Below are 12544 nucleotides of genomic sequence, written 5' to 3' on the forward strand. Positions count from 1 at the left end.
TGAAGTAATTTTAAGTATTGCTCTGTACTGCTGCCGCAGAACAAAAAACAAGTGTCATGACGTGTGAGTGATAATAAACCTGATTCTGACATGGGTCTCTTGTGGATTGAGTGGGAAGGGGGCAGGAAGAGGGGAATCATGGTTGGGAAAAGGGGAGGGAGCAGAAAGCACCAGAGAGACATTCTGTAATGATCAATAAACCAATTGTTTGGACTCAAAATTATGTCCCAGAGCTGGGTGTGACTGCACCTATGCCACCACCCTCCTGTAGTGCTCCACACTCACCTTTCCCAATTTGCTTTGCTCCCGCCAGATTAGCAAACTCACTCTCCGCTCCATGTTGACAAAAGTGTTAGGCACCCTAGATATATATATATACCCAAGAGTTTTGCACAGCACTGTGAATCAGTGAAACCCAAAGTGAGAAGAAAAATCTTTGTTTCTGGGATTACACAGTAACTCACTTAACAAATGTGAATTTTCTTTATTCAATAAAAGCACAAATGTGCTGATTTTGCCCATTTTGGGCATGCATGTTGATTGCAAGATAGACTTAGGCCTTCACAAATGGTTGCAAATATCAGTTTCGACTAAATAAATGAGGTTACATTCCTACCTCTGAAATGCACATTTCATCCATTTCAGCCAGTGTTGGTGCTTTAAGTAGAACCTTGGGTCTGGGTCTCTGTGTACTTCCCACTGCCTCAGGAACTGAGAGGTCTATGCACGAAGTTGATTTCAGCTCATCGGTGCAGGCATGTACCAGACATGGCAATGATCCAAATAGCATCTCTGCAGAAAGCAATGAACTTCTAACTACAATGTAAACAATGACATTGCATTGTGCAAGGAAGGAGAAGGGTTTCAAAAGTAGTGAGTGGTGGCAGTCAGGACATTCTACGCACCACAGTTCCTAAGGAGACGTTAGATTGTGCATAGCCGGAGCGGGAGTTTAATAGATGAGGAGATGTTAGATTGTGCATAACTAGGCACTTGGCATAGGCCAATAAAAAGATAGGTTTAAGCAGAGCAGTCATCGTAAAAGTGGGCCATTGTTAGTGCAGGGAGACCATAAGACACAGGTGCTGAATTAGGCCATTCCGTCCATTGAGTCTGCTCTGCCATTTCATCATGGCTGATTTAGAGTTAAGGATTTGGCTCATAGAGGCAAAGGCAGTGGGTAATTTTCTTTCATTTAAATATTCTCTTTATCATTGCATAGTTAGAGCAGTGAGGATGCCAGACAGGAGAGGAATGCTCCTCTTGCGGGATGCGAGAAGGCAGGGAGACCTCTGGGGTCCTTGACGACCACACCTGCAAGAAGTGCATCCATCTGGAGTTTGATTTTTTTTGTTTTAAAAAAAAACAGACTGTGTCAAGGAATCTGAGCTGGATGAACTGCGGATCATTTGGAAGGCTGAGTCGTTGATCAACAGGACACGCAGAGAGGTAATTACACCCAAAGTGCAGGACACAGGTGACTGTCAGGAGGGGTTAAGGGGATAGGAAGCCAGTTCAGAATATTCCTGTGTCAATTCCCCTCAATAACAGATAACCTAGCAGAGGAAAGCCACAGTGGTCAAGTCTCTAGGACTGAGTCTGGCTCTGTGGTTCGTGGGGGGGCGGGGTGGAGAGAAGAAGAGGCAAGCTGTAGTGATAGGGGGTTCAATGGTTAGATGGTTAGGAGAACAGACAGGAGGTTATGTCGACAATAACGAGATTCCTAGATGGCAAGTTGTCTTCCAGGTGGGAGAGTCAGGGATATCTTGGATTGAGTCCACTGTGAGAGGGTGAGCAGCCAGAGGTCATGGTCCACATAGGTACCAGTGACATCAGTAGGAAGGACAATGAGGTCCTGCAAAATTAGATCAAGGAGCTAGGTGCTATGTTAAAGGACAGGCCCTCCATGATCGTGACCTCAGAACCGCTACCCACGCTACATGCTAGTGAGGAAGATACAGGTTAAAATGTGGTTAAGGAGATGGTGCAGGATGGAGGGCTTCAGATTTTTGGACCATTGGGCTCTCTTCCAGAGAAAATGGGCCCTATACAGATGGGATAGTTTGCACCCAAACTAAGGGTGGACAAATATCCTTATGGGAAGGTTTGCTACTGCTGCATGGTGTGTGTGTGTGTGTGGGGGGGGGGTGAAAGTTAAAGCTGGATTTGTGGGGGAGGGGGGATGGGGAACAGAGCAGTTGGTGGAACGGCTGTGGGGAAAGATGCAAGCCTACATACAAAAACAAGAATTGAGAGGTTGAGTATGGAGGGACTAGTGTACTGAGTGTGTATATTTCAATGCAAGGAATACTGTAGGAAAGGCAGATAAGCTCAGGGCACGGATCAACATGGAATTATGACATTGTAGTTATTAGTGAGACTGGCAGCTCAATGTTCTGGGGTTCTGTTTTAAACATGATAGAGCGGGAGAAAATAAAGGGTGAAGGGTGGCATTACTAGTCACGGAAAATATCAGGTCAGTGCTCAGTTAGGACAGACTGGAGAACTTGTCTACTGAAGTGTTATGGGTGGAACAAAGGAATAAGAAATAGATGACCTCATTAATGGGATACAAGAAACCACCCAGCAGTCTGTGGGATTTAGAGGAGCAAATTTGTAGAGAAATTGCAGATGGTTGCAAGAAAAATAAGGTTGTGATATTAGGTGATTCTAACTTTTCAAATATTGACAGGGACTCCCATGCTGTAAAGGGCTGGATGTGACAGAGTTTGTCAAATGTGTTCAGGAAAGTTTCCTTAATCAGTACATAGAAGTCCCAACAAGATAGCGTGCAATACTTGATCTGCTATTTAGGAATGAGATAGGGCAGGTGACAGATATTTATGTAGGGGAATGCTTTGCATCTAGAGATCACAAAGCCATTAGCTTCAAAGTAAATATGGAAAAAGATAGGTCTGGTCCTCAGGTTGAGATTCTAAATTAGAGAAAGGCTAATTTTGATGGTAGCAGAAAGGTTCAGGCAAGTGTGGATTTGGATAGGTTGTTTTCTGGCAAAGGTGTGCTTGGCAAGGGGGAAGCCTTCACAGGTGAAATTTTGAGTACAGTTTGTATATTTTTTCCCAGAAGAATAGGGAAAGGTAACAGGTTCCCTAGTTAATAAAAAAGTGTATAGCAGGTATAGGCAGGAAGAAAAAAAATATAGGTACTTGAGCAGTATAGGAAATGCAAAAGAACACTAAAGGAGGAAATCAGATGGGCTAAAAGATGATATGAATTTGTTCTAGCAGACAAGGTGAATGAGAATCCCAAGGGCTTCTACAGATATAAAGAGCAAAGGATAGCAAAGAATAATTGTTCTTCTTGAAGATCACAGTGATCATCTCTGCCCGGAGCCAAAAGAGACGAGGGAGATCGTCAATGTATTTTTTGCATCTGTGTTTACTTGGGGGACAGACAGAGTTTACGGAAGTGAGGAAATACAGCAGCAAGGTTATGGACCATGTACTGTTTACAGAGGTGGTGTTTGCTGTCTTGAGGCAAATTAGGGTGGATAAATCCCCAGGGCCTGACAAGGTGTTCCCTCAGACCTTTTGGGAGGTTAGTGTAGAAATTGCAGGGGTCCGTAGCAGAGATATTTAAAACTTCCTTTGCCACAGGTGAGGTGATGGAAGACTAAAGGATAGCCAAAGTTGATTCATTGTTTAAAAAAAAACTCTTTAAATAAGCCAGAATATTATAGGCCATTCAGACCACCATCAGTAGTGGGCAGATTGTTAGAAGGTATTCTAAGGGACTGGATAGACAGGGACCAATTAGGAATAGTCAACATGGCTTTGTGTGTGGTAGGTTGTGTCTAACCAATCTCAGATTTTCTGAGAAAGTTACCAGGAAAGCTGATGAATGTGAGGCAGTGGATGTAGCCTGCATGTACTTTAGACAAGACCTTTGACAAGGTCCCACATGGCAGGTTGGTCAAGAAGGTTCACTTGTTTGGCATTTAGGATGAGGTAGTAAATTGGATTAGACATCGGCTTTGTGGGAGAAACCAGAGAGTGGTAGTAGCTGTTTGCCTCTCTAACTGGAGGCCTGTAACTAGTGGTGTGCCACATGAATCAGAGCTGAGTCCATTGTTGTTTCTCATCTATAGCAATGATCTGGATGAGAATGTAGTAAATTAGATAAGCAAATTTGCAAATGATACCAAAATTGGGATCAAGGTCAGCGAGGAAGACTATCCAATCTTGCAGTGGGATCTAGACCGGCTGGTAAAATGGGCTGGAAAATGGCAGATGGAATTTAATGCAAACAAGTGTGAGGTGGTGCACTTTGGGAGAACACACCAGAGTAGGTCTTGCATGGTGAGTGGTAGGGCACTGAGGATTGTGGTAGAACAGAGGAATCCAAGTACAGATCCATAATTCCTTGAAAGTAACATCACAAGAAGCTGTGTCATAAAGCTTTTGGCACCGTGGCCTTCATAAATCAATATATTGAGTACAGTAGTTGGGATGTTAGTTTGAAAATGCACAAAGATGTTGCTGAGGCCTAATTCATAGTATTGTGTATTGTTCCAGTCACCTACCTACATAAAGGATGTCACTAAGATCAAAAGAGTGCAGAGAAAATTTACAAGCACACTGCCGGGACTTGTGGAACTGAGCTTTTGGGAAAGGTTCAATGGGTTAGGACTTTATTCCCTAGAGGGTAGGATAATGATGTGAGATTTGATAGAGATATATAAAATGATGAGGGGTGTAGTTAGGCTAAAAGCAAGCAGGGTTTTTCCATGGAGTTTGGGCAAGACTACAATTAGAGGTCATGGATTAAGGATGAAAGGTGAATTGTGTAAGGGGAACTTCTTCACTCGGTGGTGAGAGTGTGGTACAAACTGCCAGTGGAAGCACTGGACGTGGGCTCAATTTCACCAGTGAAGACAAATGTGGGCAGGTACATGGATGGGTATGGAATGCTTTAGTCCAGGAACAGGTAGATGGGACTAGGCAAATTAATCTGGCATAGACAGATGGGCCAAAGGGCCTGTTTTTGTGCTGTAGTGTTCCATAACTTTAATGATTAACGAGCTTAAGCCAGCACAGTATTGCTGAGCACAGGCCTATGTTCACATCATTTATTTTAATTCTTAGAAAACAAGATTAAATATGTACTAATTAATACCAAATTACAAAGTTTTTATAGTGACCTTTGTGTTATAGTGGCTCAGGTTACAGAAACCTACTCTTACAGAATTCATAAATCACTTCCAAATACAAATATAGAATGAGTCAATCCCACAGAATTTATGCCATGCAAAATAAACCCAAAATATACTTTTATTCAACTCAAGATACTAATGGTTTTCTAGGAATGCAAACTCTGTGGGGGGTCATCTATATTTTCAATAATGCACAAGTTTGGGTCTATTCGTGGGGCTTCATCTTCCCTGTCAGAATTGAGTAGGAAAATAAAAATAAGGTGATGAAATTTAACAGAGGTCATCACTGACACCAAAGGTCATCATAGTGATATGCTCTGGAAACTAAGCAAGCGATCTCAAGAACATGCAAATACTAACTCGGGCAGAAAAATAAAATCTGTCCATTTGAGTGAATATCCCCCAATTCCAATTTTACTATTCATTTTATTAATCAGATTAAATAGTTCCAAACTGAGGCATGATGTGGGGTATTTAGGCTAGTTATATCAATTCCAGAAACATCATCCAATCTTCTTGGTTTCCTATGACGTTTGTCCTCAGTGTCAGATTTCATTGTTTCTCACATAGTCTTGCTGCAACTGCAGAGTCAGCACTGTCCCGACCTTGTCAGTATTATCAGTGATTCATAGAATAAACTAAACTACAAAAACCGTATCAATGAACCTACTATTCAGCTCACCTTGAAGGAGTCTCTGGGAAAGGGGTTAGGCATCTCTAACCTCTATTCTTCTATTACCTTCAGCCTCAATGATTGCCTTCATATTCGCTGAAGTTAGCTCACATTTAATTAAATAAGGTTTAACTTCAATATGGAATTTACCTTTACATGAGGAACTCATGATCTCACAGTACAGGCATCACTCTCCTCAACATTTGCAAACATCATCATAACCAAATGAAGTCCTGAGGTCACAAATTCCTGAGAACACACAGATCACAGCACTCCTCTTTTCCTCTCCAGGATTAAGGGTGCTTTGCTTCCGCTCCCGATGACAGGAGTGCTGCATTTCAAACAATCCACTCTTAGACTGGTGGGGCAGGAGAGTGGGTAGGTTGCGACACGAGACATTCCTGTCGCTTCTGAAGGGCTTCTACCTGTTCGCTGAGATTCTTAGTAGCACCCTGAGTCTTACTTCCCCATTCTGAGCAGAACAGAGGTTCCCTGGAGTCAATGCGTATGTTTTATTTCTTCAGGAAAGCTTTGAGCACACCTAAAATATTTTTCCCTGCTCAATCTTTTCCCATGACAAAACTCGGAAGAAAAAGCTTGCTTTGGAGTCTGAACTCTGCCACAAGAGCTGTGTGGCAAGTCCAAGGTATTCAGCTGAGAGCAACTAGGACCTTGGTGCAGGGGATGTTGGCCAGTGTAGGCACGGACTTTGGTTCACTTATCCTGCCAGTGAATTTTGAGTATATTGTTGAAATGTTTCCTGTAAATAGTTCAGGTTCGAAGTGTATAGGGTCAAGAATCATGGAGCCTGATGAACCATAGGTTTCTGTTAGTTCCAAGTTCTGATCTGCAAATTCTCCTCCCCCACGTAACAGTAGTGACCTATTGCCCCCAGACTTCAACCAACAAATCCTAACTTGTATTTGATATATACAATGTGAAATTGAAAAATGCAATGTGCAGCTATAAATGAAAAGGATAACAGCACTAGTCCTAGAAGTGTGGCTTCATCTTTCATACTTCCTTATCTGAAGTGAGCAGGAAATTAACAGTGCTCATTATTCAACAGCGTTTTTGGTTTAATAGTTTATTTGAAACTACAAAACTAGCTTGGACTAGAATTGGAATTGGTTTAGTAATGTCACATGTGCCAAGGAGATGGTGCAAGAGCCTGAAGACCCACATTCAATGTTTTAGGAATAGCTTCTTCCCCTCTGCCATCAGTTTTATATCAGTTCATGGAGCCATGAACACCACCTTTTGCACTCATTATTTTCACTTACAGTAATTTCTTCAAGATATGTTGCATTGTACTCCTTCTACTACAAATTTCACAACCAACAAATTTCATAAACCTGGCTCTGAATTTACAGTTGTGGTCCCTTTAATCTGACAGCAGTTCCATATTGCCTGGTCAATTTTGTATTCGTTTTAATGCTCAGGGCCAGTGTTGCCATTCGGAAACCCAACACCACCAGCATTACCGGGTTCTATGCAGAGCTTTGAAAGTAGCGAACTTTTCCCCACACAAAGTGAGTTGAAAGGTGGAATGCTCTTCCCAGGAGGCTTTCAATATTTGGTTAATAGAATTGCTGAAGATTGCGATGGACAGATTTTATTGTATAACATGATATGGCTCACAGGCAGGCAAGATGCTAGTCAAAATGGCAGGATAGAGGGTGAGGAACTTGATGCACTCCAGTATCCCTTAATTATGGTAAACTTAACTTACCTTTGTTTCTCTTTCTACCAATAGTTTGCACTGGTCGAAGTTTTCTTTCAGACTTTATCTCTTCCAAAATCCGCTCATGTAAACTGCGTGGTTTCTGAGGTTTGGGCCGTAGATTTCTTTCAGAGACCTGCAAACAAATAGTTCAAGGCTCCTATTCACCCGGAAAGAGCAGTGGTTGAAGAATTGTGGGAATTTGAGTAACTTACAAGATCTTAATCCACAATTTTCACATTGCATAGGCTCATGCAGAGCATCACGCCCAACACATTAATTTCAAATTGATTCAGGGAGGTGACATGGGAAGGTTCAGACCCACCGCTGTCTGTGAGGAATTTGTATGTTCTTCCTCCATGACCATGTGCTTTCTTCCAAGTGCACTGGTTTCCTCTCACAGTCTAAAGATGTACCGGTTGATAGGTTAATGAGTTATTGTGAATTACCCCATGATTAGGCTAGGGTTAAATCAGGGGGTTGCTGGGTGATGTGGCTTGAAGGCACCGCATCTCAATAAATACTATCACACCTGCAGGCCTAGTTGAGATAATGTAATAGTGCAAGTCACAGGCCTCTCTACTGTCTTTTACTCCATTTATTTGGCCAATAAGAGTGTGAAGCTTTAACACCTTTTCACTTCCACTATCATTGACTATTTCTCTCCCTCCACATTGTACAACATTGCTTGATTAGTGACATGTTTAAATTTTCTTCAAAACTTGGCATGCCATTCACAGATAAGTATCTGAAAGGAACTAAAGCACCCTCGTGTGAACCTGTACAATTTTATACATATTCAGTCTACTCACCCACATCTATTCTAAGAGGCTGGGTTTATCTTAGCAAGTAGACACAAGGTGTGCACAGTTGACTCCAACTACTGTTTTGCAGAAGATGCAGCACAAGTGCTGCGCGGGATCATTTCTTTAGGAAGGCAAATAAAAGCCAACTACAAAAACGAGGTTAGAGACTGCAGTCCCGGTGTCAAACTGAAAGTGACTGAGGCCAAATTCACCTGATACCAAATACACAATTATAATTGTTCACATAATTAAATTAATATAGTTAAATAATCTCAGCCCTCAAATCACGCTTCCAATGTCCAGTTTGTCAAACCTCTTTAAAAAGGCTGAGCTGAGGTGAAAAGGCTGCATCTTTGAAACTTAAACATATGACTTATACCAAGTAAGCCTTACACTGCAAGAAAAATATTTACTGTAAGTTTTTCTATCACTAAAGATTGTTTGATGGGAATCTTTCCTGAGACAATTGGATTAAATTTTGCAAGTGAAAGCATTTTGATGACCACAATATTGAACCCACAAGTAGCCAGTAAATCTAAGGAAAATATGATATCTCTGGACTGGACAGAATGCTACAACACTAAAGATACACAAATTAGACTACCTTTAATAGATCATTTGTATAGAACTGAAAATATTAAACTAAAGAAAATAATTTTAAAGATATGTACTTAACGTTGCCCATGTTAATCTTCCTCCCAATATTCCAAAATCCTTTAAAGTTAATTTGTACTTCCTTTCCCAATTCAGTTTAATCTCTGTATCATTCCACTATCCCATCTCTTAGTATCAGATGCGGCAGAAAAATCACAAAATGGCCTAGTAATACAGATAGCTGTGGGAATTAAACACTGGATGCTGGCCTCCACAATGCTACAGTGCTGCCCTCAGTGCAAAAAACCTATACAGTGCCTCTGGACGAATCAACCACAATGAGCAGCTTAACCTGTTCGCTATTGCTAGATGCAAAGTCTGAGTCAATTGCAAATGGAGAATAGGATGAAATTATCAGAAACAGCAGTGATGTCTTAGAACTCTGCTTTAGGTCAAGTGTATACAGGACATGATCAACAGTTACTCTATGCTGGCTTTATAACATAGCACCTGATATTTTTTCTGCAGTAGAATTCTTATAAATGTCGAAATCTCAAAATATGAAGTACATAGACTTCAAAGGTCCAAAAAGCTTAGCAATTTTCATTTTAGTTAATTAAATGCATGTAATTAGTACAAGTCAGGGATCACAAAATCCTTAAGGTGGAGCAGTGACATGCTACACATCGACAATTATTTGCATTCAAAGATAATATCCAGATATAAATTACAATGTTATCCAATGGTGCTAAATGTTAATAGTTAAATAGGTTGGAGACTGCATTGGTTAAGCAAGGATATAAATTTGCGTAATAGAATAACTTTATGTCCCACGGCAGTCTAACACCTGCTGGAAAATGGCAAGGCAGAGAATACAGAAGGAGAAAGCAGATGGAATATTGATTTCTCTTTCCAATAAACAAATTTCACTCTCCCTTTTCTCTATTTCCCACTCAGACCTTTTACTTCTCACCTGCCTATTACTTCCCCAAGGTGCCCCCCTTCATCCTTTGCTGCTACCGTCCACTTTCCTTTCCCATCAGACTCCTTCTATTCCAGCCCTTGACCTTTCCCACCCATCTAGCTTCACCCATCACTTTCTACCTAGCTGTCTTCTTCTGCTGTCCCTACCTTTTTTTTGTGGCATCTTCCCCCTTCCTTCTCAGTCATGATGAAGGGTCTTGGCCTGAAAAATTCCAGTCAAGATGCTGCCAATATACAATGCTCCTTTGGGCAACGTCTTCCAGGTAGCTCACAAAAATATCTTGCTTCTTTTATGTCTGTGTGGTGAACTACATATACCTGTCTGGACACGCCCCCCCCCCTGCTGACTGCTCCTGTGGCTCCTCCCACAGACCCCGGTATAAAGGCGATTGGGGCCTGAGCCCGGCCCTCAGTCTCCAGGATGTAGCATGGTGGTCAATTGCTGCTTGCTCTTTCTTCCAGTCAATAAAAGCCAATATCTTGCCTTTACGTCTCCGAGAGTCATTGATGGTGCATCAGTCTGTTTTTCACTTAAATGTGTTTCTAGGACTGTTAGAGCCTGTGATTTACAGATTGGAGATTGTTTCAGTGATCTAGCGCTTTGCTCTGTCCAAGAAGATTCCAGGAAGCGAGTGTGTACTCAGACAGCCTCGATGCAAAGAAACTTTGAGACGGGTGCGAGCTGATGTTCGACTCCATCTGGCCATTTAAAGTGCCCATTAATTCACCAATCGAAGTGTTGAGGCAGATTGTAACATCGAGGCGAATGCGGAAGGTGAGCAAGGATTTCAGTGCTGACTGCCTGATTTTGATAGTTGCTGGAGAAGTCTGTGAGCAGCCTATCGCTGTGGCAGGCGGGTAGGCCTCTGACTTGTGTGGTGTCCCTCTCTTCTCTTTCGAAGAATATTGGTGATATCATAGGGCAATATCGTGGTTCTGTGTTTATGGACTGTGGACTTTTTCCAGACAGCTTTTATTTTTAAAAAATAAATAAATCGCACATTCCTTTTCCGTTTTGTTGTGCGAAGGGAGGGTGTTTGGGGGTTAATGTTCTGTTCGTTTTTTTTGTGAGAGGCAGGGGTTTTTTGGGGAGTGGGGTTGATGAGCGGGATGATGTTCTGTTTTGTATGGGGGAGTGGGTTATGTTTCTCTCCGAATGACTTTCATGTTCTTTCTTGGCTATCCGGAGAATACAAATTTCAGAGTCTTATATGGATATGTGCTTTGATAATAAGTGAACCTTTGAATGCCGACTATTTATTAATTTCCAGGGATGCTGCCTAACCTGCAGAGTTCTTCCAGCATTTTGCGTGTGTAGTTTTGGAAAACAAACTGATGTGGGGAGGTGGCCTCAACCATCTTCACCAAACCACCCATGACTAGCAAATAAAATATGAGGGAGAAACAAAATCATGGGGGGGGGGGGGGGAGAGAAGAAAGGAAGAGAGGAAGACAAACAATGCAAGTTAAAAGATAAAGACTAATTGATCCTACCGGTTTTAATGGCGGCCGTGACCTTATAAACTCAAGAATGAGTTCGTGGGCATTTTTCTTCACGCATGGTGAAATGTCACCATCAACCTACAAACAAATGGAATTCTTATTGAGTTATTAAGTGATCAGTATCATAGCAACAAAGGCGGCAACTAAACAAATCAGCAACCCTGACCACTATGACAGGCCTACAATTGCTTAATTTTTCAGCTTATGTCCAGAAGAACTGCAAACCATGCCATAATTTATGAGATGGAAAAAGCATTTTATTACATTTATTCTATTACTAAATGCACATTATATACTGTGTTAACTTATAATTTACCTAATTGCTTTGAGCAGAACACAACATATGTAGTGAAAAGTATTTTTGAATGACTATACATACTATAATTGTAGATGTTTTTCCAAATCCAAGGATCAGTGGGAGAGAAAATCAATAGTAAGTATGTGTAGGATCCAATATTACTTGAAAATGATATACAATCCTTTCAATATCAGTGTTCTTTATGTTGAAAAATGTGATAATGATGGAACTGTGAACTTTTGAATAGAAATACAAAAGCAAATAAAAAATTGAAAATCAAAAATAAAAAATGCTTTAAATACTGGACAGGCTAGGCAGTATTCAGTAAAGCAGAACTCAGAGAAGCTGCATTAATGCTTCAGATCAATAAGGTTTCATCAGAATTTGAAGGAAGAATATTTAGTGTATTATGAGCAATATATTGCCCAAAATAAATTTTCATTTTAATCTTCTATAATTTAATTAAGAAATTTATGCTCAAATATCAAACCATTATTTCTAGACATAAACATGCGCAGATACTGAGCTGACTACATAACTGGAAATGTACCTGAGTATCATAAAGGAAAGAATCAAACAAATAGCACAGAAAATGTGAAGATAAAGACATTTGTATGCCACTTAAATTTGATTTCAGGAATTTAAAACTAAAGTTACTCCATGAGATGTGTTCACTACACTTCTAGCTTTGTTATTTTGTTTTGGCTCTGCAGCCAGATACCTATTCAAAAAGGTTAACTAATAGAGTTAATGGTTCTCTTTTAGGTCAATGTTAAGTTAATAACAGAAA

The 12544-nt window shown here is 40.9% G+C and overlaps 1 protein-coding gene across 3 annotated transcripts in view; it reads right to left on the bottom strand.

Moving 5' to 3' along the window:
• The window catches only part of spire2 (spire-type actin nucleation factor 2), an 82178-nt gene that overhangs the window by 22336 nt on the left and 47298 nt on the right, over nt 1–12544 (bottom strand). For all 3 annotated transcript variants that reach the window (XM_073070206.1, XM_073070207.1, XM_073070205.1), the window contains exons 6-8: nt 11448–11534; nt 7579–7705; nt 617–792 (exon numbers count right to left, since the gene is read on the bottom strand). In XM_073070206.1, the coding sequence (XP_072926307.1) occupies nt 617–792; nt 7579–7705; nt 11448–11534 (390 nt within the window). The remainder of the gene's footprint in view (nt 1–616; nt 793–7578; nt 7706–11447; nt 11535–12544) is intronic.

The sequence above is a fragment of the Hemitrygon akajei genome, chromosome 17 (genome assembly GCF_048418815.1).
Source record: "Hemitrygon akajei chromosome 17, sHemAka1.3, whole genome shotgun sequence".
NCBI lineage: Eukaryota > Metazoa > Chordata > Chondrichthyes > Myliobatiformes > Dasyatidae > Hemitrygon > Hemitrygon akajei.